Here is a 27,220-nt window from a genome sequence, read left to right on the forward strand (position 1 = left end):
AGATTTACAGACATTTACAAAAGATTTATATTTCAAATAAACACTGGACATTTGAACTTTCAATTTATCAAAGAATTCAGAAAAAAATGCATCATGGTTTCCACTAAATTTTCAAGCAGCACAACTGTTTTCAACATTAATGATCATAAGCAACATGTCTTGAGAAGCAAATCATCATATTATGATTTCTGAAGGATCATGTGACACTGAAGACTGGAGTAATGATGCTGAAAATTCAGGAATAAATTACATTTTAAAATATATTCAAACAGTTGGTTTAAATTGTAATAATATTTCAATAGTACTGTTTATACTGTATTTTTGATCAAATAAATGCAGCGTATGTGAACAAGAGACTTTCAAAAAACATTTCAAAAACAACAAACATATTCAAGGATTTTACCACTTTCCATCTTGTGATAATCACCACAAAATTCAGTCGAGATTCTTATAAATATCACATAAGTCTACAGGACATAACACTTTTTTTCATGTTTTTTTTTTAAAGCATTTAAGATTCTATGAGTTCTGCTATAATGAATAAAAAAAAAAACATTATTCAGCATATTTTTTCTCCTCCAAACCTCCTTTTGTACCCAGGTAAAAGATTTCCTCGGAGCAGGTCGTGGCATTTATGAGGACTTGTGCCGCAGGCTTCCACTGTACCTGTCCGACTTCACAGATGGCGAGTCTCAGTTTCCCTCAAGTCCCTGCTTGACTTCACTTTTACTAAAAATAACAGAAAGGTGAGGTGTCTGTTGCTGTGTGGTTTCTCTCCAGGTATTCTGGGCTCTGACAGATCTTTGCTGAAGTACACCACCACGGCCATCTTCCTCTACATTGCTATCCTGCTGCCAGCGATTGCGTTTGGCTCTCTGAATGATGAGAGCACGCGAGGAGAGATAGGTCTGTAGTCAAAAGTATATGACTAAGACATTTATAGCTGGTCCTATCTGGCCTACATGGTTGATCAGCTGGACATCCGCTACCATGTTCCAAATCCAGCTTCATTTGAAGGGTATTTAGTCAGTTTTGTGTTAATGTTATCCTTGTGGTATATTTACATTTCTGCAGATGTACAGAAGACTATAATTGGTCAGAGCATTGGAGGAGTGATTTACTCTCTCTGTTGTGGGTCTCCGCTGGTCATCCCTCTCACCACGGCACCTCTGGCCATCTTCATCAGTGGTACTGCATGTCTCTTATAAAGAAAAGTAGGTTAGGTGCACTGTCTCTCTCAGAGCCCTATTCAGTTGTTTTCTCTCTTTTGTTTGTACACTGCAGTGATCAGAGGCATCTGTGATGACTATGACCTAGACTTTCCCGCATTTTACGCCTGCATTGGCCTCTGGAACAGTTTGTTCCTCATACTAGGAGGCATCTTCAATGTCAGCCTGTTTATGAAGCTCGTTAAACGGTCAGTGCAGTAGTACCATGTGCATATACCAGTGATGTGACACCCCCCCCCCCCCCCCCCCCCCCATTTATACGGAATTCTGCATTTTACGACCTGAGAAGTTCTCAAAAAATATTTTACCTCTTATTCAGTAATAAGAAAAAAGAGATCCGCACACGAATATAGGCCACAAAAAAAAAAAAAGCCCATGGATTTGTTATAAATTATTTTTTTGTCCATAGGCCTCAGGCCACAAATAAAGTGCAAAAGTGCAAAAAAAAAGTGCAAGAGTGCAAACCGTTTTCGGGTTCAAACCTTCATTAGTGTGGCCCTGTCCCAATTGGCACACTCCGGACTTGTGGACTTCCTCAGAGTCCACACTTTGGTGACGTCATGTAGTGCAGACCTATAGGGCCCTTGGCGCGAGTCCACGAGGGTGCATTGAGAGGTATTTTTGGGACAGACTCGATCGCCACGCCGGAAATAGGAAGACGGTCCGGTTGTTGTTTAAATATTATATTTCTACATTTACATATGATTCAGTAAAGCCCTGACATTCGGTTATATTTATTTAATGAATCATAATGCAATCGTAGCCTATTATTCAATGCACTATTTATGTTTATATTAAATATAAATATATATTTATGTTTGAGACATCAACCACTGGTTGATGACAATATGTTTGTATAAACTGTAGGTAATAACTGGTAAAATGTACACATAGGTCATAAAAACCATAATGATATTTACACTTAAATATGTTCTTCTCATGTTAACGTGAGCGAAAGCTCCTCCCATTCGTTGTCTGATTGGCCTTTCGCAAATTCGCAAGGATTCCTGGGTAGTTAAAGTGCGTGAAGCCTGCATCTATGCGGGCTTCGCGGAAGACCGCTTCAAGGGTACAAAGGGGGCGCTGCTGAGCACTTCAGAGCGTTAAAATGATGAATGGGACGGCCTACGGACTCGTAGACTCAGCGAGCACGCGCAATTTAAGTCCACGAGACCGAAAGTCCACATGAAGTGCGTCATTTGGGACAGGGCCTGTCATGTTTTACCAAGCGTACACCTGCAGTCATTTGAACACTTATTACCGTAATCCATGTAACATGCAGGAATCAGATTGTATCCCATATACAAAAATGTACATCAATACACTTATTACCGTAATCCATGTAACTTACCGGAATCTGATTTTATCCCATATACAAATATTTACATCAACACACTTATTACCGTAATCAATGTAACATACCGGAATCTGATTGTACCCCATATTCAATTTACATCAACACACTTCTTACCGTAATCCATGTAACATACCAGAATCTGATTTTATCCCATATACAAATATTTACAACAATAATGTAGACACATCCGTAGAAGACACTTCCTTTCGCAGTTGCACAACGAACCGTACATATAAGATTAAACAATTTGTTATGCGCTTCTACCAATGCGATTTACCTATTATCTTGTCCATGTTACAAACAATACGTACTGTAGGTAAGACAAATAGACAAATTCTCTTCTCATTTGTTAATTTTTTACATTTTCTACATTGCATATAATGGTTAATGAAACTTCACTAAAAAAATAGTTTGTTAAATGAAAATATGGTGAATCACTCATCACTCTGGCGAACCCATGATGGACGACCCTAAGTTTATTTATACTGCATCCCCACCTCTGCAATTATATATTTATACAAACATACGTGCTACCTTGTTTTATTTTAAAGTTTGGCCCTTCATCCCGGCGAACCGCTTTAATCCACTTCTTCCTTAGACTCAGTTCAGTCGGGAATCCATGGAAACTTAAATAAGGTTGGCGTTGTTTGTTTGATTGACAAAGTGACATCTAGCCTTCGTTTCAGCCATTGTTGAACTGCGCCGGAAGTGGACATGCACAAAGTTGAAAAATCTCGCCCATGAAACCCGGAAGCGTGATAATCCCCTATTAGTTTAGGTTGGTACAATAAGAATGATACAAGTTAATATAAAATAAAAATAAAAAAGTAAAAAATAGTAAAAAAGTAAAATAAAAGCCAAACTAATACATTTAAGTTCATGTGTCATACTAACCAGCAATAGCGTATGTCTTTAGCATGTCTAAACAATCAGATTTACGATTTTTTTAGCCTGGCGAATGGGGAAAGTCCCAAACTGAGGGACAGAAGCAATATCTTAATATGAGATTCAGAATTTTATAGAGAGACGAATCCTAGAACCACCAGCAGTTACAACACCAACCCATGGTAACCACAACACCTAGTATAGTGGAGAATTTTACACAAACAAGCATCTCACTTATTTTCTTGAGTAAATGTACCAATCTAGATTTCTTTCACTGATGTATAAAATCTCTTTAGGGAGACGCTACATTCTGATAAAACTCAGACACTTCTGCTGTGGCCTCTCTCTGTAGCATAAACATCATAAATCTGTGCTCTCCTGTCATGTGTGTGGTAATCTCCGTTCATGGCGTGCCCCGATTATGTTATGTCTTGGTTTGTGCTCTGTTGTTTTGATAAAAGGGAAGATCAGTTGTTCACTGTGTCCTATGTGTCCTCTCAGTTCCACAGAAGAAGTGATAGCGTTGTTCATCTCCATTGCCTTTGTGGGTGACGCCTTGAAAGGCACAATAAACAGTAAGTTCAGAGCTCTCAACATTGCTGGAACTCATATCCATACCAGAGCACTGTCACTGCTTGTAATATCTTAGAAATGAATCATTAATGTGGATTTAACAGGGAATTGATGTATTTTAGGAACATTATTGATGACATTTCTATGTGATATGGTTACATGGGATAGTTCACCCTAAAAAGATAATTTCCTCCCCTCTTGTTGTTCCTGTAAAATACTTCATTCTGTGGAACACAAAATAAGATATTTTAAAGAATGTTGGTAACTAATCAGTTTTGGTGAAAAGAACACATTTCTAAAAATAATAATATGTTATGTTACACTCAATTAAAGTGAATGGAGACTGAGGCTGTTAAATGCCAAAAAATGGGAGATGTTCAGCTTCACTTTCATGTTCATCAAACCATTCTGTCACTAGTCTTGCTGTGTGTATTGGTGCATTATCACGCTGATACAAGGCACCCCCCTTCAGGGTAAAATGTTTGAACCATTAGGTGCACAATGGGTCTGTAGTTCTTGGCAGTGAATCAAGCACAGTAGGGAAGGCCATGATATTGCAGCCCAAACCATCACGGATCCACTCTGGGCAGCAACAGTCTGGGTGTAAAGCCACTTTGGATCTTCTCCAAACTGTAACTCTCACGGATGTGGAAAAGACAGTGAAGATGGACTCATCAGAGAACAAGACATGTTTCACATTGTCCACAGCCCAAGATTTCCTCTGTTGGCACCATTGAAATCGACATTTGGCATTCGTACGAGTGTACAAAGTTTGGCTATAGCAGCCAGACTATGAATATTGACTCTGTGGAGCTCAGGTTTGGTGGAAACAAGAGAGTCGAGATGTGCATTCAATTCTGCAGTGTTTTGGGCAGCTGTGGTTTTATGTTTTTTGGATACTATCCGGGTTAATACCCAGACATCCCTTCCAGACAGCTTCCTCTGGCATCAGCAGTTACTCTTGTTGGATGTGGTTCGCCCTGCGTGGTGGGGTGCTGACATTACCCAGGATACCATAGCTCTCCATACTACACAAAGACTTGCTGTCCTGGTCACAGATGAGCCAGAGAGGCATGCACCAACAATTTGAACTCTGAATTGTAATATTTTATGTACAGCTGTCCTATTGCTCTGCTAATTCAACCTGCACACTCTGCTCTTACTAATGAAATGTGCAATCAGTGAAGATTGGCCACCAGGCTGCACATATACTAAATATGAATCTTACAGCACTATATTGGTCAATGTTTCAGTTTCATTGTCCCACCCCTGTATATTTTAGCATAAATATACATAGCTAGATAAGTAATAAACATAATCTAGTTAACATGTATAATTTATTTACGGCTGAAATGTTGAAATGTATATGTAACAAGCTAGGTATTTATCATAATGTACTTTTTTTTAGCTTGAGAGCCCCAGTCCCGATTCAATTTCATTGAATGGAAAAGAGCAGCATGAAGATTCTGCCTAAAATTAATTTTTGCATGAATGCAAATCATATGCTTTTGGAACACCATGAGGGTCAATAAATTGTGAAAGATTTGTCATTTTTTGGGTGCTTTATATGTTTTACATCTGAATAAGAAGATTGTAACGGAGACAACGTCATCAACACCAGACATCATCACTCCGCCCACTCGTTCTCAATCCCCTGAGTACTAATCACCATCACCTGTCCTCACCACCTGCACTTCATCATCCCGCATCACCAGATCCCTTCATAAACCACACACCTTCACTCTGCCAGTTGTCTGGTCTCGTCGTTGCACTATCGACTACCTGACTCCTTCACTGAGATCGCTATACACCTACCTGATTCCGAACGGACTACTTACCTTCATCATACTTCAACCTGGGTCTTCTTCCGTCTTCTGCCAAGCCACCCGGCTTCCTCTGTCCGCCTTCAGCCATCTGGATCCTTCACCAAACTCCAAACCTGCAGCAGATAAGAGACTGGTTCACTTTCATCATCAACACACATCAGAAACTGTTTACTTCCGGTTACTCACCTGCTACCATTACCATTAAGTTTACTGTTCAATAAACTCTATTTACGTTACCTGTTCGTCTCCTTCTGCTTTGTGACAGAAGACCAGACCACAAATGCAAGATCCAACAGGTGACGGCGGAGTGGAAGCTTCAGCGTCTGCTGGAGCCGCGAACATAATTCCTCAGTTTCCACCTTTCCCCAGCCATCAGTTCTTCTTCTTCAGCTTCTTCATCTGCCTCTGTATGTCCCATGGCCCGACCAGCGACCTACTCTGGCGAGGAGGGGGAGTGCAGCGGGTTTTTGCTTCAATGTGAGTTGTTTATGGAGTTGCAAGCGCCACAGTTCACCTCGGATAGAGCGAAAATCGCGTTCGTTATCTCACTTCTCGCTGGACGTGCACTTCTCTGGGCCCGGGCTCTTTGGGATGCGAAAGGAACAGTCATTCAATCATTCTCCCATTTCATCACACACTTCCGGGAGGTTTTCTCTCAAACTTCTAATGAACTGTCAATCCACGATCAACTATTCCGTCTACGGCAGGGTAAATCTTCTGTAGCTGATTATGCCCTTCAATTCCGCACACTGGCCACCAGCAGCGGATGGAATGAAACAGCCTTGATCACCGCCTATCGACAGGGTTTGAACCCGGATATCTGCTTACAGCTGGCGATCTACGATGATCATATCGGAGTTGAAGGTCTCATTCAGCGTTCCATTCGAGTGGCTCAACGTCGCTCGGCCTGCTTCCTGAATAACCCTGTACTGCCTCCTCCTCCTCCTCGCCCAGCAACCGTGGTTAGTTCAGTCAGTCCTCCAGTACCAGAGCCTATGGAAGTGGATTCTACTCATCTGTCTTCAACTGAACGTCAGCGCCGCATCCTTAATAATTTATGTCTGTATTGTGGAGCGGCGGGTCATCTTCTCATCTCCTGTCCTGTTCGCCCTCCACGACCGGCGGTGAGTTCAGTTCGCCTTCCATCACCCATTTCATCTATGAAGTACACCCCTGTAATACTCACTCATGCCAAACAATCTGTTTCAGCGAAAGCGTTGATCGATTCCGGTGCCGCAGGCAACTTCATCTCCTTAACCACCTTACAGAAATTGCATGCTCGACGCCGGAACAACCCTCAGATTCTTCAAGTTCAAACTATCCTGGGAAAACCGCTTGGTCGCGGACAGATTCGTCACTGCAGTCCGGAAATCACTGTTCGTATTGGATGCCTGCACGAAGAGAAACTTACCTTTCTGGTACTGGAGGGCTCGACCGCTGACATCATCCTGGGACGCCCGTGGCTCGAGTATCATGAACCCACCATCTGCTGGTCCTCCGGTGAGATCTGCCAGTGGGGGGAGAACTGCTTCTTTCACTGCCTACACTCCGTCACTAAGGTTACTCCTTCTTCTGCAGAGTCTTCCAAGATCCCCATTAACTCCACTTCAGTAGAAAGTCCCCCCAATGGTGAACATCTCGAGATTCCCAGCGTCTACCGGGCGTTCCAGGATGTCTTCAGCAAGCAGCTGGCCACCAAACTTCCTCCTCATCGGCCATGGGACTGTGCGATCGACCTGCTGCCTGGGGCTACGGCACCCCGAGGAAAGATCTATCCGTTGTCCATCCCAGAGCAGACGGCCATGGAGGAGTACATCAAAGAGGCTCTGCAACAAGGATTCATCCAGCCATCTACCTCCCCTGCCGCTTCCAGTTGCGCCCCTGTATTGACTATCGAACCCTCAATAACTCTACTGTCAAGTTCAGATATCCTCTTCCTCTGGTCCCCGCCGCCCTGGAACAACTGCGTGGAGCCCACATCTTCTCGAAACTGGACCTCCGAAGTGCTTACAATCTGATCCGTATTCGAAAAGGTGACGAGTGGAAGACAGCCTTCATTACCCCTGCTGGCCACTATGAGTACCGGGTCATGCCCTTCGGACTGTCCAACGCTCCCGCAGTATTCCAGGGCTTCATGAACGAGATCCTCAGAGACTTCCTACAACGGTTTGTTGTCGTATACATTGATGACATACTCATATATTCTGCCAAACTGTCCGAACACATTCTTCATGTGAAACAAGTCTTACAACGCCTCCGTGATAACCAGCTCTTCCTCAAACTTGAGAAGTGTGAGTTCCATCTGGACACAGTCCATTTCCTGGGATATGTCATCAATCAACAGGGAATTACTATGGACCAGAGGAAGGTGGAGGCCGTATCCAACTGGCCGTTACCTACCAACATCAAGGAACTTCAACGCTTCCTCGGATTCGCCAACTTTTACCGTAGATTCATCCAGAACTTCAGTAAGATCAGTGCTCCCACAGAGGCGCGGGAACATATTTTATCTAGGGGGTGCAGGGGGCGGGGCTTAATGGGGCGGGGCTTGATATTGCGGGGTGGTGACGGTAGAGAATTTTTTTAACAAAATCATAATATTAAAAAGCCCAAACAAAAAGATGACCATACAAAGGAATGAGGACAGAGTTATGTGAGAACGCTCAGAACTCATGATACATTTTAAAAACACAGCACAAAAAGCTGCATCTTACATTATGATACATGCTCAGTTGAGTTATGTGCCGGTTCACACAGAATGCATTATCTTTCAAAGCGAAAATGCAAGATGCCACACGCGGGCAGTGGAAGAGGGAAAAACGCAAGGTCTCGAGGCGCGTTTTAGTTTAACTTATTTTAACTAGAGTGTTGCGTTTTGAGAACGCTGTGTCATGCGCGAGACGCGAGCGCAACCAAAAAAGAGGTGGGTAAACTATAAATTCTGGTGGTGGTCACCAGGTAAGGATGGCCACTGCCTACCGGAGTGTGTATCCTGATGACATCGCTATAGGCTATCATTTGATACTACCAAGGGTATCATGATTCTTCCCTCATCATAGGTCACAAAATCACTATTCAATTCATACATTAATCTAAGTTCTTGTTAAAGAGACTCAAGAAGGAATAATATGGTTGAAATCTATAAAGTTTACTAAATGACAAAACAGAGAGAACAAAAATATTTAAGAGAGATAGAGAGTTAGGCTTATATCCAGGGCACTTATCCAAAACGAAAACGGTTGTTGTATTTTTAAAACGCTAAGTTGACCAACACAATTTTAATTTGAACTGTAGGCTAGACCGAATGCTGCGCAAAAAAAATAAATATAGACAAATTTTTGTTTATGACTTATTGTCCCTTTATTAAACATTTAAAATATTCACAAATTAATATAGATTTTTTTTTTTGATTTTACTATTTTTCTAAGACAAAATTAGAACCTGGAAATTATATCTTTCCCGCAGTGCTGAATGAGAAGAGCACTGTGTCTCTGTAACCACAGAAAGGCGATTTATAAGCTAATGATAATAAATGTGTCTGAAAAAATAACGAGGCATTTGAATTGTTTATTAATAAACTATTGTTTTCTAAATCAGTGTCGGCTAAAAACACATCTCCATCTCCGCTGTTAAGCAGATGCGCCTTAAGAGAAATGCACCTTTCATACGGATTACATAATCAGAACAAAATGTATTAGCTTTCGATTCGAATTTGTTCGTTTTAAAGTGGACATTTCAAGCTTTAGCCTACATAGGCATAGGCTATATTTTATTTCAGTTCTCGCGCTCCAGTTCACGGAGATCATGAAAGCGCGGCATGATTGTTTTATTTTATTTTACAAACGCACGTTTTCTTGTTATTGTGAGTTTACACAAATAAAAGTAGTTACGAATAATGTATTATTATTTTCTGTATGACCAGAAATTATAGAGTATTTTCACGGTTAAAAACAACTATAGAAGTTGTTTCACTGTTGATAGGAGTTCGCGCCCGCGCCTCCGTGCCATGCAGTGCACGCTTCACACTCCCCGGCCGCCACAAACCCTTGGATATGCGTCAAAATCTTGTGTTTATTTGTGATAATCTTAGCCCTGTATTACTATTGTCTAATCCGTATTATGAATGACATTTGACGAATTGCTTTGTTCCTTTTTTGGATAAAAGCGTCTTCTAAATATGTAGCGCAACAGTTAAACACGAGTGCGTTCACACTGAAAAACAATGGAAAAGAGTGGGATGGAAAAACACGTTCTCCTAAAGCCAAAGAATGCTTTAATCAAGACATCTATTAAATTTTTTCACCGACGTCTGAGTGAACAAGATCATGCAATAAATGAGTGTCAAATGAGTTCTGAGATGCTGGTCCTCAGTGTTACTCCATGCGGGATCGGCTTTTGCCTTTTGGTAGGCTATATACATTTCTTTTAGTTATAAAACCATATTCGACAACATATCAAAACGAAATAATCTTTAGAGTAATTTTATAAAGGTAGAAGGTGTTTTAAAAAACATGTTGAAAGTTATTTAACCCTCTGGAGTCTAAGGTGTTTTTGGGGTCCTTGAGATGTTTTGACATGACCTGATATTTGTATTTTTTTCAGTTGCTTATAAACATATTAATGGCAAAGGTGTAATTACACTCTATTTAGCACGAACATGACTATCATAATATGTGAGCAACATGTATGTACATGTTTGCATTTTTGAGAGAATATTATTTATGCGTGGTTATTCAAAAAACTCAAACTTAAATGTTCTGATATAAGACCACAAACGACCAACTTCACATATTCCCACAATACTTTTGACTAATGGATCTTGTCGGCTAGAGTATTTACTTCAAAATTATCTGAAAATCATCCGGGCTAATCGTTCACATTAAACAATAGATTGATTTAAATTTTGTAAGACACTTTTTGTTTGGAAAGGCAATATGCAGGGGGGCGTGAATGATCCAACAAGGTCATGAATAATGTCCTCATTCACACCTGAAGACAAAGGAGACCTGCTAATGCTGCATATAATGAGCCTAGGTGTCACTGAGCCACACAGAATGCAAAGAATGCAAAGACAACACACACACATATATACATACATACATACATACACACACACATATATATATATATATATATATATATATATATATATATATATATATATATATATATATATATATATATATATACATACATACATACATACATACATACATACATACATACACACACACACACACACACACATATATATATATATATTACTACAGAATTGGTTCAGAGTTGGAAACATCTTGAAAAAAAAGTGTATTTTTCCACAAACTGTGTAGGCCTATGCTTGCAAATTGTATAATATCCAAGGTAAACATTTCTAGTAATTGTGCAGTTAATTCTCATTCGTATTTTCAGAAAGTTTTGGATTATGTAGGCTATCCTCTCCCCAAATTTGTCACTAATAAAACACAAAAATAATTTAAAGAGAAGGCTTATATTGACCTTTTAAGATTTTGTTTGCACCTTGGAAATTAGGTTTTGATGTGGCAGTACAATCTATCCAAAACGAAATGTTGTCTTTCATATTTCGTCTGTAACATCGTCTTTTATAATATAGCCTATATTAGGGCATAAATGTTAATTTGCAGTTTAAAATGTTGCTTATACAAAGACATTTTATTTCAACGTATTCAGTCGATTTTTACTCATCTCAGTAGGCAATATAGATATTTCATTCACACACACAGACGCGCGAGCTGTAACGTTAGTAAACAAACGCATGCACATGTGCCGTTCATTCATCAAACACAGAAACGCGATTCACATTTAAACAGTCTTTTGCGGATTACAGACACCAGTTCATATCGCGATTAGAACAAAGCACTTACTGATGATCTGCAGCTGGATCCGTTGTTCGGCTACTCCAGCACGTTTGAGGTAAAATTTCCAGGATAATCACGATATTATTAGCAGAGCTTTTCCTCACAGCGAGTGTTTTCCAGCTGTTGTGGGCGTTGACTGGTTTGCATGTGTTGCTTCAGATAATCTGCGTTTGAATAGCGCGCGCTCTCGATGGGCGTGTCACATTAGCGGAGTAATGAGGTGCCAGAACGATAATGAGACCGGCTGAATCTCTCGCTCTTTTTATATAGATTACATAAACAGAGAATATTTGTTTTAGTTTTGAATTAGATAATTTAAAACTACACACTTAAATGATTATAGAGATATATAGCTCATGTCTGAGTGAATAGTATTCGCTGAGATTTGTATAAATTTAGAGACGTGCTTCAGAAAAAAAGTTCACGGAGACGGAGAGGCATAAAGCACTCCCTGTTTACTTTCTTTATTTTACAAAAGCACAATGTTTTATTTCGATTGTAAGTGGACACATAAAAAGTAGACATTTAACAGCTTATTTTTTCATATTTCTTAAGTCTGTATGACCAAAACTGATGGAGTATTTTAGGTCTATTTTGCTGCTATGTAAAAAAAAACGAGCAAAACGCGCCCCCGCGTTTGCCGACCTCAGGGGGTTAAAGTAATGTCATCTTAAATGCCAATGTAGTGAAACAGCTGTTGTCAGGGGGTGCTGCAGCACCCTCAGCACCCCTACTTCCCGCGGCCATGTGCTCCCATTACATCCATGCTCAAGAAAGGGGCCAAGTCTCTGTCCTGGACCGCTGAAGCCACCAATGCCTTCGAGAAGCTTAAAGCGTCCTTCAGTTCCGCTCCTACCCTCCTTCATCCGAACCCAGATCTTCCGTTCCTCGTCGAGGTAGACTCCTCAACCACCGGGGTAGGAGCGGTTCTCTCCCAGCGGCAGGGGAAGCCTCTTAAACTCCATCCATGTGCCTTCTATTCCAAGAAACTGTCCCCGGCGGAGCAGAACTACGACGTCGGAAACAGAGAACTGCTGGCCATCAAGCTGGCGTTGGAAGAGTGGAGACACTGGCTGGAGGGAGCGAAATATCCATTTGAAGTCATCACGGATCACCGTAACTTAGAGTATCTTCGAGACGCTAAAAGACTCAACTCCCGTCAAGCCCGCTGGTCATTATTCTTCACCCGGTTTAACTTCAAGGTAACCTATCGACCAGGGGACAAGAACGTGAAAGCTGACTCACTCTCTCGTCAGTTCCAATCGGATTCTGTAAACTCCAATCCTGAACCTATCCTCCCTCCAGCCATGCTTGTCAGTCCCATTCAGTGGAAACTGGATGACCTCATCGCCAAAGCCACTCTCACCGAACCTGCTCCGCCGGGAGGTCCTGAGGGTCGGACTTACGTCCCGTCCCGTTTACGTCCATCCCTCATGGACTCAGTGTACACCTCTCCGGGCTCTGGACACCCAGGCAGCCAGCTGACCCTCTCGCTCCTTCAACAACGCTACTGGTGGCCCAATATGACCCAGGATGTCTCCCGATACGTCAAGGGATGTGCAGTCTGCGCCATGGCTAAGGTCCCTCGTCGCCTCCCTGAGGGTAAACTTGTTCCTCTGCCATTACCCACCAGGCCCTGGTCCCATCTCGGAGTGGACTTCATAACTGATCTTCCATCTTCTGACTCTCACACTTGCGTTTTGGTGGTAGTAGACCGCTTCTCCAAAGGCTGCAAGTTGATCCCTCTACCTGGTCTACCCACCGCGCTTGAAACAGCCGAAACCCTCTTCAGCCAGGTGTTCAGACACTTTGGCATCCCCGAAGACATCGTCTCTGACTGAGGACCTCAGTTCATCTCCCGTGTTTGGAAAGCCTTCTTCAACCTGCTGGGAGTTTCCGTAAGCCTAACATCTGGATATCATCCTCAATCGAACGGACAATCTGAGAGGAAGATACAGGAGATCGGGAGATACCTGCGGTCATATTGCCACGATCATCAGGACTGCTGGAGTCGTTACCTGCCCTGGGCCGAGTATGCACAGAACTCCCTCCAACAGTCCACCACGGGTTTGACTCCATTCCAGTGCATACTCGGCTACCAACCTCCTCTGTTTCCCTGGTCAGGCGAACCATCTGACGTTCCAGCAGTTCATCATTGGTTCCAGGAGAGCGAGAGGGTCTGGGACTCAGCTCATATCCATCTTCAAAGGGCAGTTCGTAGACACAAGAGCCAGGCCGATACCAGGAGACGCACTACTCCGGTGTACCAACTAGGACAGAAGGTCTGGCTCTCCACCCGGGACATCCGTCTACGACTGCCCTGCCGTAAGCTGAGTCCCCGGTACATAGGTCCGTTCGCCATACAGAGGCAGATCAACGATGTCACCTACCGTTTGTCACTACCCTCATACTACCGTATCTCACCTTCATTCCACGTATCTCTGCTAAAGCCTTACACTAACCCTCTGATCCCTATCTTTGCAGAATCTGGTGTTGATGACATACCTCCTCCTCCTCCTGTGGACCCTGCAGACGACAATATCTATCAAGTTCAAGGCATTCTCGACTCCCGACGTCGGGGCGGCCACCTGGAGTACCTCGTGGATTGGGAGGGCTGAGGTCCTGAGGAAAGGTGTTGGGTACCTCGTGATGACATCCTAGACCCATCTCTTCTTCAGGACTTCCATGCTGCTCATCCCAACCGTCCAGCACCTTGAGGTCGTGGTCGTCCCCGTCGTCGGTATTTCCCGCCATCAGGAGCTGGCCGTGGAGGGTGGGGTACTGTTACGGAGACACCGTCATCAACACCAGACATCATCACTCCGCCCACTCGTTCTCAATCCCCTGAGTACTAATCACCATCACCTGTCCACACCACCTGCACTTCATCATCCCGCATCACCAGATCCCTTCATAAACCACACACCTTCACTCTGCCAGTTGTCTGGTCTCGTCGTTGCACTATCGACTACCTGACTCCTTCACTGAGATCGCTATACACCTACCTGATTCCGAACGGACTACTTACCTTCATCATACTTCAACCTGGGTCTTCTTCCGTCTTCTTCTGCCAAGCCACCCGGCTTCCTCTGTCCGCCTTCAGCCATCTGGATCCTTCACCAAACTCCAAACCTGCAGCAGATAAGAGACTGGTTCACTTTCATCATCAACACACATCAGAAACTGTTTACTTCCGGTTACTCACCTGCTACCATTACCATTAAGTTTACTGTTCAATAAACTCTATTTACGTTACCTGTTCGTCTCCTTCTGCTTTGTGACAAAGATATACATATATTATTATATATATATATATATATATATATATATATATATATATATATATATATATATATATATATATATATATATATATATATATATATATTCACTCACTCGTTTCTATTTAACCTATTCTATTTCTTACCTGCACTGTATCTCTCATTTCTCTCAGTATTTCATAAATATTACCATGGCCCTATACTAGTCAATGGAAGCATAGAGGATCTGCATCGTCTGGGTGTAATGCTTCATCAGACAGAGAATGGAGGCTCACTGCCTGCAACAATGATTCTGGGCACCAGGGAGCGCCCAATTCTCTGCCTACTGCTGATGCTGGGAACAATGTGGCTGGGCTATGTCCTGTTCCTCATCAAGAGAAGGTAATTATAGGATGGGTAACTGTAATTGTCATTAGCTGCTAATTTGGTCGATCTGTTCTAACCTGTGCTTGTTTTAAGCTATAAAAAAAATAAAAAATGACTTAGATTCACATAAAAAAGTTAATTATGGTTATTATTACTAGAATGAGGCATCCCCCTTTTTTATATGGCCACAGAAGCTTGAAATTCTGATGTGAGTGATTTAGCATTTTCTAATTTCTGGTTTCTTTCCAGCCCATTCCTGCATGCTAAAGTCAGGGAGGTGGTGTCAGACTGTGCATTGCCGATCTCTGTGGTCATCTTCTCTTTTGTGGGCTCCTACCTCTTCATTGGCATTCAGCGTGAGCCCTCACGTCAAAACAATCACCTAAAATGATCATGTTGTCTTTTTGCGTATATTATCATTTTCAGTAGTAGACTTTGCGTTAGGTCTGATTTCACACTGAATGTAATCATTTTGCAACCCATCAGAACTTGAGTATTCAACTAAATATGACATTTTGTCATCATTTACTTGCCATAATGCTATTCCAAACCTTAAAGAATTTTACAAAAGGATTATTTAGCAGGAAATTCAATATAAGTTGGGGCCGTCAAGTTTCAAAACTGACAAAAAAGAGAAACATAAAAGTAGTCCATATTACCAATGTGCTATATTTCAAGTCTTTTTAAGATATTGTTTGAAAGTTACATAATTTATTGATAATCATCCCATAAATTGCAGCTCTCAAATCTCTTTCACACTTCCGCACATTCAACAAAGTCCCTTTCAAGGAAAGTCAGTTCACTTGGCGGCCACATTTGTAATATTTGTAAGCGCATGTGCCAATTTTGACAGATTGTATGGAGTTATATCCGTATATACGTTCCTTGGTCATATTTAGTTCATCCTGGAACAACATTCCTTTCTGAAAATGTTATCTTAACCCAATCTTTACCCAGAGGAAAAATGTATTGCTCAGTGGTTGCTTTTCCTAAGCACAGGAGACTTGGTTGTGATTCTCATATATCTCTCATTTTAGTATCAACAGCATTGATGGACAACAGAAGTTTCTCCTAAAATTCCTTATGAGAAATAAAAATAGATATAAATGAAACGTGAGAAATATTGGAGTGAAAGGGAGTCAAAACTGAAAATGTGGTAGAAGGAATGTAGAACATCTCTTTATTGTCTTGATGAGATCTACTGTAAAAATGTTGTTTAAAAAAAGGAGTCCATAATGAGAATGGGCTGTGGGGAAACATTGGAGATCTCTTTATTGTCTTGCAGAGGTTGCTCTTATTTCATTATTATTATAATGTTAGGCCATTGGGGGGTTTCACCTTTAATGTACAGGACATGAAGAGGGAGAGGAAACAATGAGAGAGGCGAGAAGGGAACAGGAGCAGGAAAGTACCTATAGGACTCGAACTGATGCTGTCTAAGGTGCAGTTGTGTCTCAATGATTTTAGTTTTATAAGAGACCTCTACAAAATTTTAGTTCAGTCTGTGATGTTGTTGAGGTCTCTTCTGAATCTTTAGAGGAGACAAATGTGAGACCACCAGAGTCTTTAGTTTAGGAGAAAAATCTGAGCATAGTGTGTGACGTTGTTGAGGTCTCTTCTGAAACTTTCATCATTTTTGACTTTTCTTTCCTCTGGGTACCCCTAAACTTTACCCTTGAAGTTATCCCTAAAATAAGAGGGAAATGATATGAACACTGATATAGAAGCACCTAACCCTGGTTGTAAGCCTAAACTTGACACAAACTGTAAACTTCTCCCTCAAATCTGATTGGTTGATTGGAATGTTGTTCCAGGATTAACAAAGATGCTTAAATCAGGTTCTGTGAATCTGGCAAATTGGTGTCTAATACGTATGAATTTGTACAGGATCATACGGGATTTGGCTTACGGCTTCATGCATATGCTTATATTTTTTCTTCTAAAATAATCGCACGTTTCCCGTTTGAGCGGGTTGGCCTTTAAATAACATATCAGCATAATCCGCAACAAATTTACAATACATGAACTGCCGTATAATGGTTTGTCAAATAGCCAAAGCTAAAGCTAAAATGGATGTATTTCAGGTGGGTCCGACCAATGCGTGTGTGCAGTCATAAGTGCCAGTCTCATTGTTTCCAATTGGCGATTGGCTCTTTTAATTAAAAGGCGGGACTTTCATAACTGGAGCCGCCATATTGGACATTCTCCCATTCAGGGCAATACAAGTTATATTAGCATCATGTATTATACAAGTCTTATTATATATGGTATTATACAGTCTTTGATTCAAACCTGACACCTCAAGACATGCCGCAGCAGGACATCATGATCAGTTACCATTGGCATCATACCTTTCATAATGCATTTTAACAATTAAACAATCCATGTAATTATTTTAATCCACAGTTCCAGTATTTAACTACCAGAATGGAACTGTATTCAAAGTGGCACCTTTTAATCAGCTGACGGGGATGAACATATTAAGCGCATGTGGTCTTGGCTTTCTCCTTGCCTTGCTCATCTTCATTGACCAGAATATCGTGGTGTCCCTCACCAATGCCCCAGAGAACAGGTATCAGTGGTGTCATATTTTTTAAACATTGAAAGTTTGTTTTCATCCTGCAGTGCCATACCTTCTCAGTTTCCTAGCATTCCATTGGTTTACGTTTTTCTCATGATCAGTGAGCCATAATTCACAGTGCCATTTCAGTGTAGACAGTCGTGGGGCGCTGAGAGACAGCATATGATCTGTTTTGGTGTGTGTGCATGCGTTTCAGACTGCTAAAGGGAACGGCGTACCACTGGGACCTGATGCTCTCTGGGTTTATCAACATCGTGTTGTCGGTGCTGGGGTTACCATGGATGCACGCGGCTTTCCCACACTCCACGCTGCATGTGCGTCAGCTGGCGCGGGTGGAACAGCGAGTGGAGGGGGGCCACCTCCATGAAACGTGATGGCAAACACCTACATATACACTTAAAGAACACAATACTCGCAGTATGTTTAAACACGCAGTATGTTTAAACATGCAATGATGCATACGAGCAAGTAACACATCAAGTGTGATTAACAAGACTTGTAAAACATGTCCTTATGTGTACCTGCAGGATAGTCAGTGTGAAGGAGACACGACTTACGTCGCTGGCCGCCAACATCCTGATTGGTTTGTCAGTGTTTTTGCTGCCAGTGCCTCTGCAGTGGATACCGAAACCTGTTCTCTACGGACTCTTCCTGTACATCGCTCTTACGTCTATTGATGGAAACCAGATGTGGGACCGAATGGCCCTTCTGCTTAAAGAACAAGTGAGAGATTTAGACTAGTGAACCAGTAATAATATACGTTTCAAAAGTTTTGGGTCAGTACGATTTTTTTTCTGGGAATTAAAAAAAGTATTTATTGTCAGAAAAAAAATGTTTTTACTGTCACATTTGGTCAGGCATAAAATTGAGCAAAAGTGCAGTAAAGACTTTTATAATGTTACAAAATATTTCCATTTCAAATAAATGCCTTTTCTTCTGAATCTGTTCATCAAAGAATCCCAAAAATCAAGTTAATTAAGTTTATAAATACACATACAGTAATACAAGCGTTTCAACATGCCCCGGTAACTTAGTTAATTTAAAACCATACAGGTTCCTCTGGGTATCCAACACTGTTTCAATCCTAGTCTCGTCCAGTTCACTCAGTATTATCAATGATACTTTGCATATATTTTTCCATAGTTTATTATTGCTACCTTTGGAATGTACAACCATTGTGAAAATCAATATAAATCAGTATACAGCTAGTGTAGTGAGGGACTAATTGTGGCTGTGAAAGTTGTTTTTGAGTCCCATGCTGGCCATTCTACCATGTTGAAGATTTACAGGTTTAAAGTCAACATGAAATGTCATTACCAAGAGATTTTAAAGTAATTTGATGTATTTGGGGCAAATGAAATGGGGCAAATCTGAGTTTTTGTCATAACAAGACGCATCAAGCATCAGACACTGGCCACAGTGAAATCATATTAGTTTAAAATTGTACTCCTCGTAACATCAGATATCTTCTGTCGCAATGTGCAGCAGCTTTGTGTTCAGCATGGAAAGAAAATGTGCTTTTTTTAGCTGGAAATCATGTCTAGTTAGGTCAATTAATGTGTATTAAAAGGATAGTTCACCCAAAAATGAAAATTTGCTGTTAATTTAGAGTAAAGAAGAGTTTTAGCTGAAACGGTGCTTCTTGGGGATTCTTATAATGCAAGTCAATGGCTGCCGTCACTTTGAGAGCCAACAAAACATATTACAGGCAAAACTAAATGAATACCCCTGGCTCCTGAGTCCTGACCACACACTGAGGTCTTATGAAGCGAAACGATTGGTCTGTGCAAGAAACTGAATATTATTTACAACATTATTACCTCTAATCCACAGCCTCTGTAAACAGTCCTGAGCGTGTTCAAGGCAGTCTGGAGCCCGAGCTTCTTGTCGCATAATGATATATATATATATGCGGGAACTCAAACGTTGAGAATCTGTGAAAAGTCAATCATTTTGATTGAGATTGCACAATCGAACATAATCTTTATTTTTTATATAGGTTGCATGCGGCATCCAGGATGAGCACAAGTACCACTTTGATCAACAACACAACACACTCGTCTTCCATCTTTGTTGTAATCAAACACAGCGCCATCTCACGTCACGTTTGAGTTTGCTTCCCCGCACAAGCTCACGCTCCAGACTGCCATGAACGCACTCAGGACCGTGGATTAGAGGTAATAATGTGGTAAATAATGTTCAGTTTCTTGCACAGACCAATCACCGAGCTTCACAAGACCTCAATGTGTCGTCATGGGCTGCGGGTATTTATTTAGTTTTGCCTGTATGTGGTTTTTTTTTTACTCTCAAAGTGATGCCATTGAATGATTCACCAAGGACCACGGTTTTAGCTAAAACATTTATTTATGTTCTATTGAAGAAAAGAAAACCTACATCTTGAATGGCCTGAGGGTGAGTAAATTATCAGCAAATTGTCTTTTTTAGGGTGAACTATCCCTTTAAGAAAGTAAATAGGATTATTTTTTAGGTTGACTAATATGAAATAATACAAATCTGTCACTGATCATTCTCATACTAATCTAAATCTCTGTTCCCAAGACGTCGTATCCACCCACTCACTACATCCGCAGAGTGCCGCAGAGGAAGCTGCATTATTTCACAGGCCTGCAGATTGTTCAGCTGATCATCCTGTGTGTGTTTGGGATGTACCCTCTGCCCTACATGAAGATGATCTTTCCTTTACTCATGATCATGCTCATCCCAATAAGGTATGTCGTAGCCTTTATATGAGGAGGTTGGGAACACTATGACAGTACATGAATAAGCATGTACTAATTTCTGAATTAGTTACTTCATCATGAACTCATGATTAGTGTTTGAACTAATGAACCAATAAAGAGCTATTCTTAACTACGACAGGAGTCACAAGGATTCATGCATGAATAACAGCAGCATTAACTACATGTTAGTAGATGTTTGATAGTTAATGCATTAATGCATAATATTTAGGGGTAAACTAAACCAATCAGGGTCCGAAAGAAGGAATGAGACAAATTTTGACTTTGAAATAAATGTAAACAAATTATTATTGTCATAATTTAAACTATTGACATCAGCGGCTTCGTCATAAACATTACTGAATGGCACAGGATTAGTTTGTCATTATTTTCACTGATCCTCCTTATCAAACAGAGAAAATACTTAACCCACTAGTCTTAATTTGTTGTGTGATATTTTCTTTCCCATCAAAATAAACCTACTGTGACTTACAACAGTTCCCAAGGAATTGGTTACCAAATAAATAATCAAACAGGAAACATGAACTAAGGTCACGGGACCGTTTGCCGGGATCAGTACAGTTCACTCTCCATCCAGACACAGGCCGTGACGCTCCGTTCTCTAACTTTTTGAAAAGCCACACAACGTCACTTAACTAGGCTGAATACTGTACTAGTACATGTGTATTTGATAGTAAGTGTATCATAAGTCATGTGCTGAATTAGTGTAGACTATTAATTATGATGTGCCCCCTAAAGTAAAGTCATGACAATAATGCATTAACAATCCATTAGTTGATTGTAGTGTCTGGTTAGTTGATAATAAGTTAATTATGATGTACCCCCTCAAGTAAAGTATTGACGCAATGATGCACTTACAAATCATGAACTAAAATATGCATAAACATATACACTAAGAGTGCCGTCAAAAAAAAAAAACTAATGATAAAAAAAAACTAATATAAAAATTATTTGTAGTTATTTTCTTTTCTTTTCTTTATTTAATTAATCATATGTGGACCTAAAAGAAAGCCCAAACATACCTGTAAAGACACACATAAGGCATGTTTACATGTGTAATAGGGCACGTCCATAAGCTAATGCTAATCAAAGCATATACATTTTAATGCCAAACAAATACAGTTATTTACTGTACATAACCTCCTGAAAAATCACAATACAACATACATGCAAACATGTCTTTAAATATTAATTCGGTTTACCATAGCAGGCAACATTTATTAGAATTAAATGCTAGCATTACCGTAAAAACACAATTTACGTGACAAGACGAGCACCTGAAGTGTGCCACTAATGAGTGTCCCACCAGAAACAAACCCTACATACTTAGATTCGGGTAGAAGAGCTATGACTAAACATAAATTAACTATACAAATCAAAAATAGGTTGAAATCAAATGACATTCATTAATGGTATTAGTCTATTTCCACGTTTGATTAGCAAGTCTGTGTAATTAATGGCTAAATAATCATGTGTCGTTCCAATTATTTGTCACAAAGCTGCAGATGGCAGATTATGATATTACAGTTTAAACTATGACAGTATTAAATCACGTTTAATTCAAACTCAGAGTAGTACTTATTTAATCTTACGGAGCCTGATTGGTTTAGTTTGCCCCTAAATATTATTTAATGCATTAACTATCAAACATGCACTAACATGTAGTTAAGGCTGCCGTTATTCATGCATGACTCCTCATAGTTAAGGATCGCTCTTCATTGGTTCTACTAATCATGAGTTTATGTTGAAGTAACTATTAATCCAGGTATTAGCACGTGATTATTCACGTACTGTTATTGAAAAGTGTTACCCAGAGGTTTAAGTTATCATCACTATAATAATTACAATGTTTTTGACGTTATAAAAAAGCAGCATGCCTGCTGTTTATTGTATTTGTGTGTGACGTCTACAGACGATGCACACTTGGTGGTAATACATATTTTAAGGCAAAATGCATGTTACATGTATTTCAAAACATAAAAATGCTATTTGCCATAACATTCTATGAGGTGGTAACATATTGTTTTCTTTGCAGGAACTACTTGTTGCCAAAGATTATTGAAGCAAAGTACTTGGATATCATTGATTCTCAATACATGTAAATCAAAAAAATTCAAACATTAACATGAACACTTTTAAAGTGCATTTCCTATATGTATTTTTGTCAGGAAAATACGTTTTCTGGTTGCGATATGTGCCTTCAATATCTGTTATGAATTCAATCTTTCTAAAGTGGTCCCTGCCCATTTTTATTTATCTAATGCAATCATAAACTCTTATTTTGCTTCCCACGATTCTCAAGTGTCTCTTTATTCAGTCACAGCATGTTTCTGGCACTGGGATTTGCGGCGAGCAATGTTATTATTTTATTTTGCTATCTGAAACTGCACACAGAAATATTTGATCAAACAATACAGCAGAACAAACACATTTTAAAACACAATCTCAACACATTTCATTCAGAGCTTACAGCCCTCTAACGTGTCCAGGTTTCATGAAATACTTAAACGTCCTGATGCTGGTATCCACTACTGTAGATCCACTACAACCTTTGACTCTTATTCATAATACAAAATGACTGCCCCCTTTGAATGAATGATGAAAATAGTGTGATGCATATTCTCTGTCGATGGAGAAATGTGTCCTGCTCTCAAAACACATCTTTGCGGGGGAAAAGAGAACAATTATGTTCTTGTTTTGATGTAAAGTAGGCTTTATATCTTTTATTGTCCATTGTGTGTGTTTTCATAGGGCATATTTTAAGAATGGCACATGGACCACAATGATTGTGATTCATCTGAAAGTTGTGTATCCTAGCAACATGTGAATAAAAGCCCACCGGTGGTGAGCATGAGCTCAGAGGAGTCAAGAGGGCTCATGTACTGCAGTCTGATGAGGAGCTGTTTACATGCAATCAAAGGCAGGTCTCTTAAGACACGAGCCTCTAGCACTGCAGAGATGCAATCACCTGTGTGAGCCTGACTGAGGATTAAAGACATTTCCATGAGGTGTGTGTGTAATGGGGAAGTCAAGAGATGAATAACTAGCAGGTCTGTAGGTGAATTGTCTATTGTTCTGGAAAAATGTGTCTTCATTTACTCAACTTATTTTCTTTCTTCTGTCAAACACGAGAACGGATGTTTTGCTGAACTGCTCTTTCCCATAATTTCCCATATAACAATAAAGCATTGCTGGTCATCAGCTTAAGGTATGTTTTGCATGCTGGGACCAGCAAGGGATGATGATGGCTGGTTTGCTGGTCACCATGGGAAGCGGGAGTGCTGGTGGACCAGATACAAAAGCATGAGAAAGCATGACTATGCTGCATGGTCCACTGGCTAGACCAGCACTAACCAGCATAAACCAGCCTGGACCAAGGCCCCGTTTACACGTACATGGTTATTTTGAAAAACTGAGACATTTCCCTTCGTTTGTGCCCTTCGTTTACACGCAAACGGAGAATTCGCCTCTGAAAACGATTATTTCTAAAAACTACGGACAGAGTGGAGATTTTGGGATTTGAGACTTTATGTTTGGATGTAAACTGAGAAAAACTGAGTTTTAGGCAGCTGACGTCACATTATGTGACTATTTGGGGATTCTGATTGGCTAACGTGGGCTTGAGCTTCTCGTGACACTGCCACCTACAGGTTTGCCATGCTCTTGACGGCATATACAGGGCTTGTGTAAACGAAAACTTTTCTGAAAACTGACAGGTGTGCACAATGTTATTTTTGAAAACGGAGAGGGGTGAAATGTCCGTTTATGAAAATAGCCGTCCACGTGTAAACGTAGCCCCAAAATGGAATTCACGCTGTTTTTTTTCCAGCAGGGTTATAGTAGTACCATTAAACAACGTGTGCACGTCAATATTCCACATATTCAGAAGTCATATAGCCTTGTGTGACTGAACACAGACTGAATTTAAAGTTGTTACTCATTATCTTCCCCTCTGTTGTGACTCTCAAATCTCATATTGCAACACATGCAGTGCACCCCAGAGAACGAACACACACACACACATAATGAGAAAGCTGTGAAATGAAAGAATGGATTTTTAAATGCCCTTTGCATCATAATTGCCCCTAATATGCTGTTAATTTACAGTGTATTTTCATTCCACTCATTTCTTCTGTCCTGACATTGATAGTGATTTTTATTAGATTTTTTTGGGCCTAAAAATGAGCTAAATGAGCACAACAAATGACTCAAATTCTTCTTCATTCCCCTTAAATTAACGACAGAGCGTGAAACAACCCGTTTTATTGTCTTCATCATAGTTGCATGGGGGCAATCTATAATCTCAGAAGTCTTCACATTGATCTCATTCTCAGTTTTTGATGGTATGTTATGCACACATTATTTTGTCTAGAATGATAAATGGCTGCAGCTGTGTGAATTCGTCATGTGTTGTACCGAAGTGTACGGTAACTCTGTATTTCCAGAGTGCAGCCATTAAAGTGATTTCAGCCTCTTTATCATAGAATTATGTGCCACAAAATGGAAAGAAAATAGCATGACCTAGATTTTAAACAAGCCGTACTTTATTGTGTGCTTCAAAAATTGCCTTTTATTCTCCTTTATGCAGAGTACAGATGGATTCTGAAACAAGCCTTGTTTGGTCATTTTCTTTGTGGCTTTTATGTCATAAGTAATACAAATTCAAGAATATTCACATTGCATCGCCGGCTGTATTGGGATCATTTACATAACTGCTTTGCAGGGAGAGGAAAACATGTCATCAACACACCCCCACCTTCTCATCTCTGTATGGAAATGAATGCCTTAATCTTCCCCTTTGACATTCAACAGATAAGGTAATCAATGAAGCATGCTGTCTGTTTTCTCTCTCAGAGCAAGATGTGTGCGCACTATGTGCTAAAAGCCTCAGAGTCCTTGATGAATTCACTCGTCCTATGATTTGCTTTCAATTGAAAGTGCTACCACACACAATAGATCACTGGACAGCCTAATTTTATGTGTAAATATAAGATGTCCGCCATTTCAAAGACCAGATATCCCTTTGGATTTCAATTACATGTGGATATACTACAAATGTATTCTACATTACAAAGCAGTTCTTTATATTTCTTAATATATTTACATTTTTGAAAGATTTGAAATGCAATATGTCATCCATATCAGCTCTATTCACACAAATTGCTTGTATTTATTGAGGAAACCCAATTAAGTGTTCGCTTGACAGATTAAAGTCACAACTTTTTTTTTATTTTTTATAGATTTGAATAATTTTGATAATTTTTACATGAATTTTTACATTTAATCACCCCTTCGCATATTTTGACTCCTATACGTCACAATAGGGAAGAAAAGACTATAGCATTTTTTGTTTCAATGCGACTTTAAACAGAAATAAAATCACATCCTGATCATTTATATTTGCTTAACTAAAAGTCTTCTTCCACAAAAGGACTCTATCTACACTAAACTTTGTATCTGACACTAAATTTCATTATTTTATTTGTTTAAATGGTCTTGAATGGTGAAATGGTCTTGAACCTGTGCTTTAGCATTCTTGTGAGATCTATACTTGACCTGTACTTGACTTACATTCATGCAACCTGGCGATAAGTGCCTCTTACACAATACATCCATTTTCATGTTAGTTATTCAGGCTAAGAATACAAATGCTTGCAAAGAGAAATATATGGTGATGTTCCCAAAACTGCATTTTTCTTTTGCTTCAAATGGAGTCGGTTCACACAAAGGTAAGAATTAATTATGAATGGTGATTGCTAAAGGTCATTTGATAAAGCTTCTTTTTGAGTCCTGACCTGAATATCAGATATTCAGTAGATTGTGTGCAATATTATCTTGTACCACAGAGTCAGGTCTTTGTTCTCTTTCTACACCAGATTATTTGATATGGTCAACAGTGCTTCTCCTACTACTGGAGCATATGGAAATTTGGACCTTTCCTTCACCCGAACTCAACTCATGTTCATTGTTCAGTTTCTAATTATCTTTGTGCCGTGTAGTGGTTAATCTTTGTGTTCTGGTAGAAGACATTAACTCAAGTCTGCAGTGCCTTTGATATTAGCGGTTTAATTTCACACAGCAGCTGTGTGAAATCTAAGGATGATCAAGAAAGATAATCTACGGATGACCAAGGTTTAGACAAAATGTAGCATGGTGTGACTCATTAAGACATGAAAGTGATTGTTCACCTAAAAATGAAAAATTCTGTCATCGTTTTTACTCACCCTGTTGTCATTTCAAACCCATAAGAATTAGGATATATTAATATTCTTTCATAATAAAAAAAAAAATCAGATAGACTTGATTAAACCACTCGATATGGATTACGTTTATGATGTCTATGACATTTTTGAAGCTTGAAAATATTGGTTGTGGGGACTTTCAGTGGATGGACAAAAATTATGAGAGAATTTAAGTTGTTTTTCAAATAAAGGTTTTAGAGTCAGTGATATCAGATTGTGTGTGTGTTTTCTATTTGTACTTGCCC

At 40.0% G+C, this 27,220-nt stretch overlaps 1 protein-coding gene across 1 annotated transcript in view; it reads left to right on the forward strand.

Moving 5' to 3' along the window:
• Positions 1–23,023, forward strand: part of LOC307008061 (solute carrier family 4 member 11-like) — a 34,076-nt gene extending 11,053 nt beyond the window's left edge. Inside the window, exons 8-19 of the mRNA XM_079630622.1 lie at positions 601–685; positions 781–906; positions 1,075–1,188; positions 1,285–1,417; positions 3,973–4,046; positions 15,201–15,408; positions 15,643–15,749; positions 17,800–17,965; positions 18,171–18,344; positions 18,502–18,697; positions 20,534–20,703; positions 22,769–23,023. Coding sequence (XP_079486748.1) covers positions 601–685; positions 781–906; positions 1,075–1,188; positions 1,285–1,417; positions 3,973–4,046; positions 15,201–15,408; positions 15,643–15,749; positions 17,800–17,965; positions 18,171–18,344; positions 18,502–18,697; positions 20,534–20,703; positions 22,769–22,835 — 1,620 coding nt within the window. The 3' untranslated portion in view covers positions 22,836–23,023. The remainder of the gene's footprint in view (positions 1–600; positions 686–780; positions 907–1,074; positions 1,189–1,284; positions 1,418–3,972; positions 4,047–15,200; positions 15,409–15,642; positions 15,750–17,799; positions 17,966–18,170; positions 18,345–18,501; positions 18,698–20,533; positions 20,704–22,768) is intronic.
• The last annotated feature ends 4,197 nt before the right edge of the window (positions 23,024–27,220 follow it).

The sequence above is a fragment of the Phoxinus phoxinus genome (assembly GCF_949152265.1).
Source record: "Phoxinus phoxinus genome assembly, chromosome: 12".
Taxonomy (NCBI): Eukaryota; Metazoa; Chordata; class Actinopteri; order Cypriniformes; family Leuciscidae; genus Phoxinus; species Phoxinus phoxinus.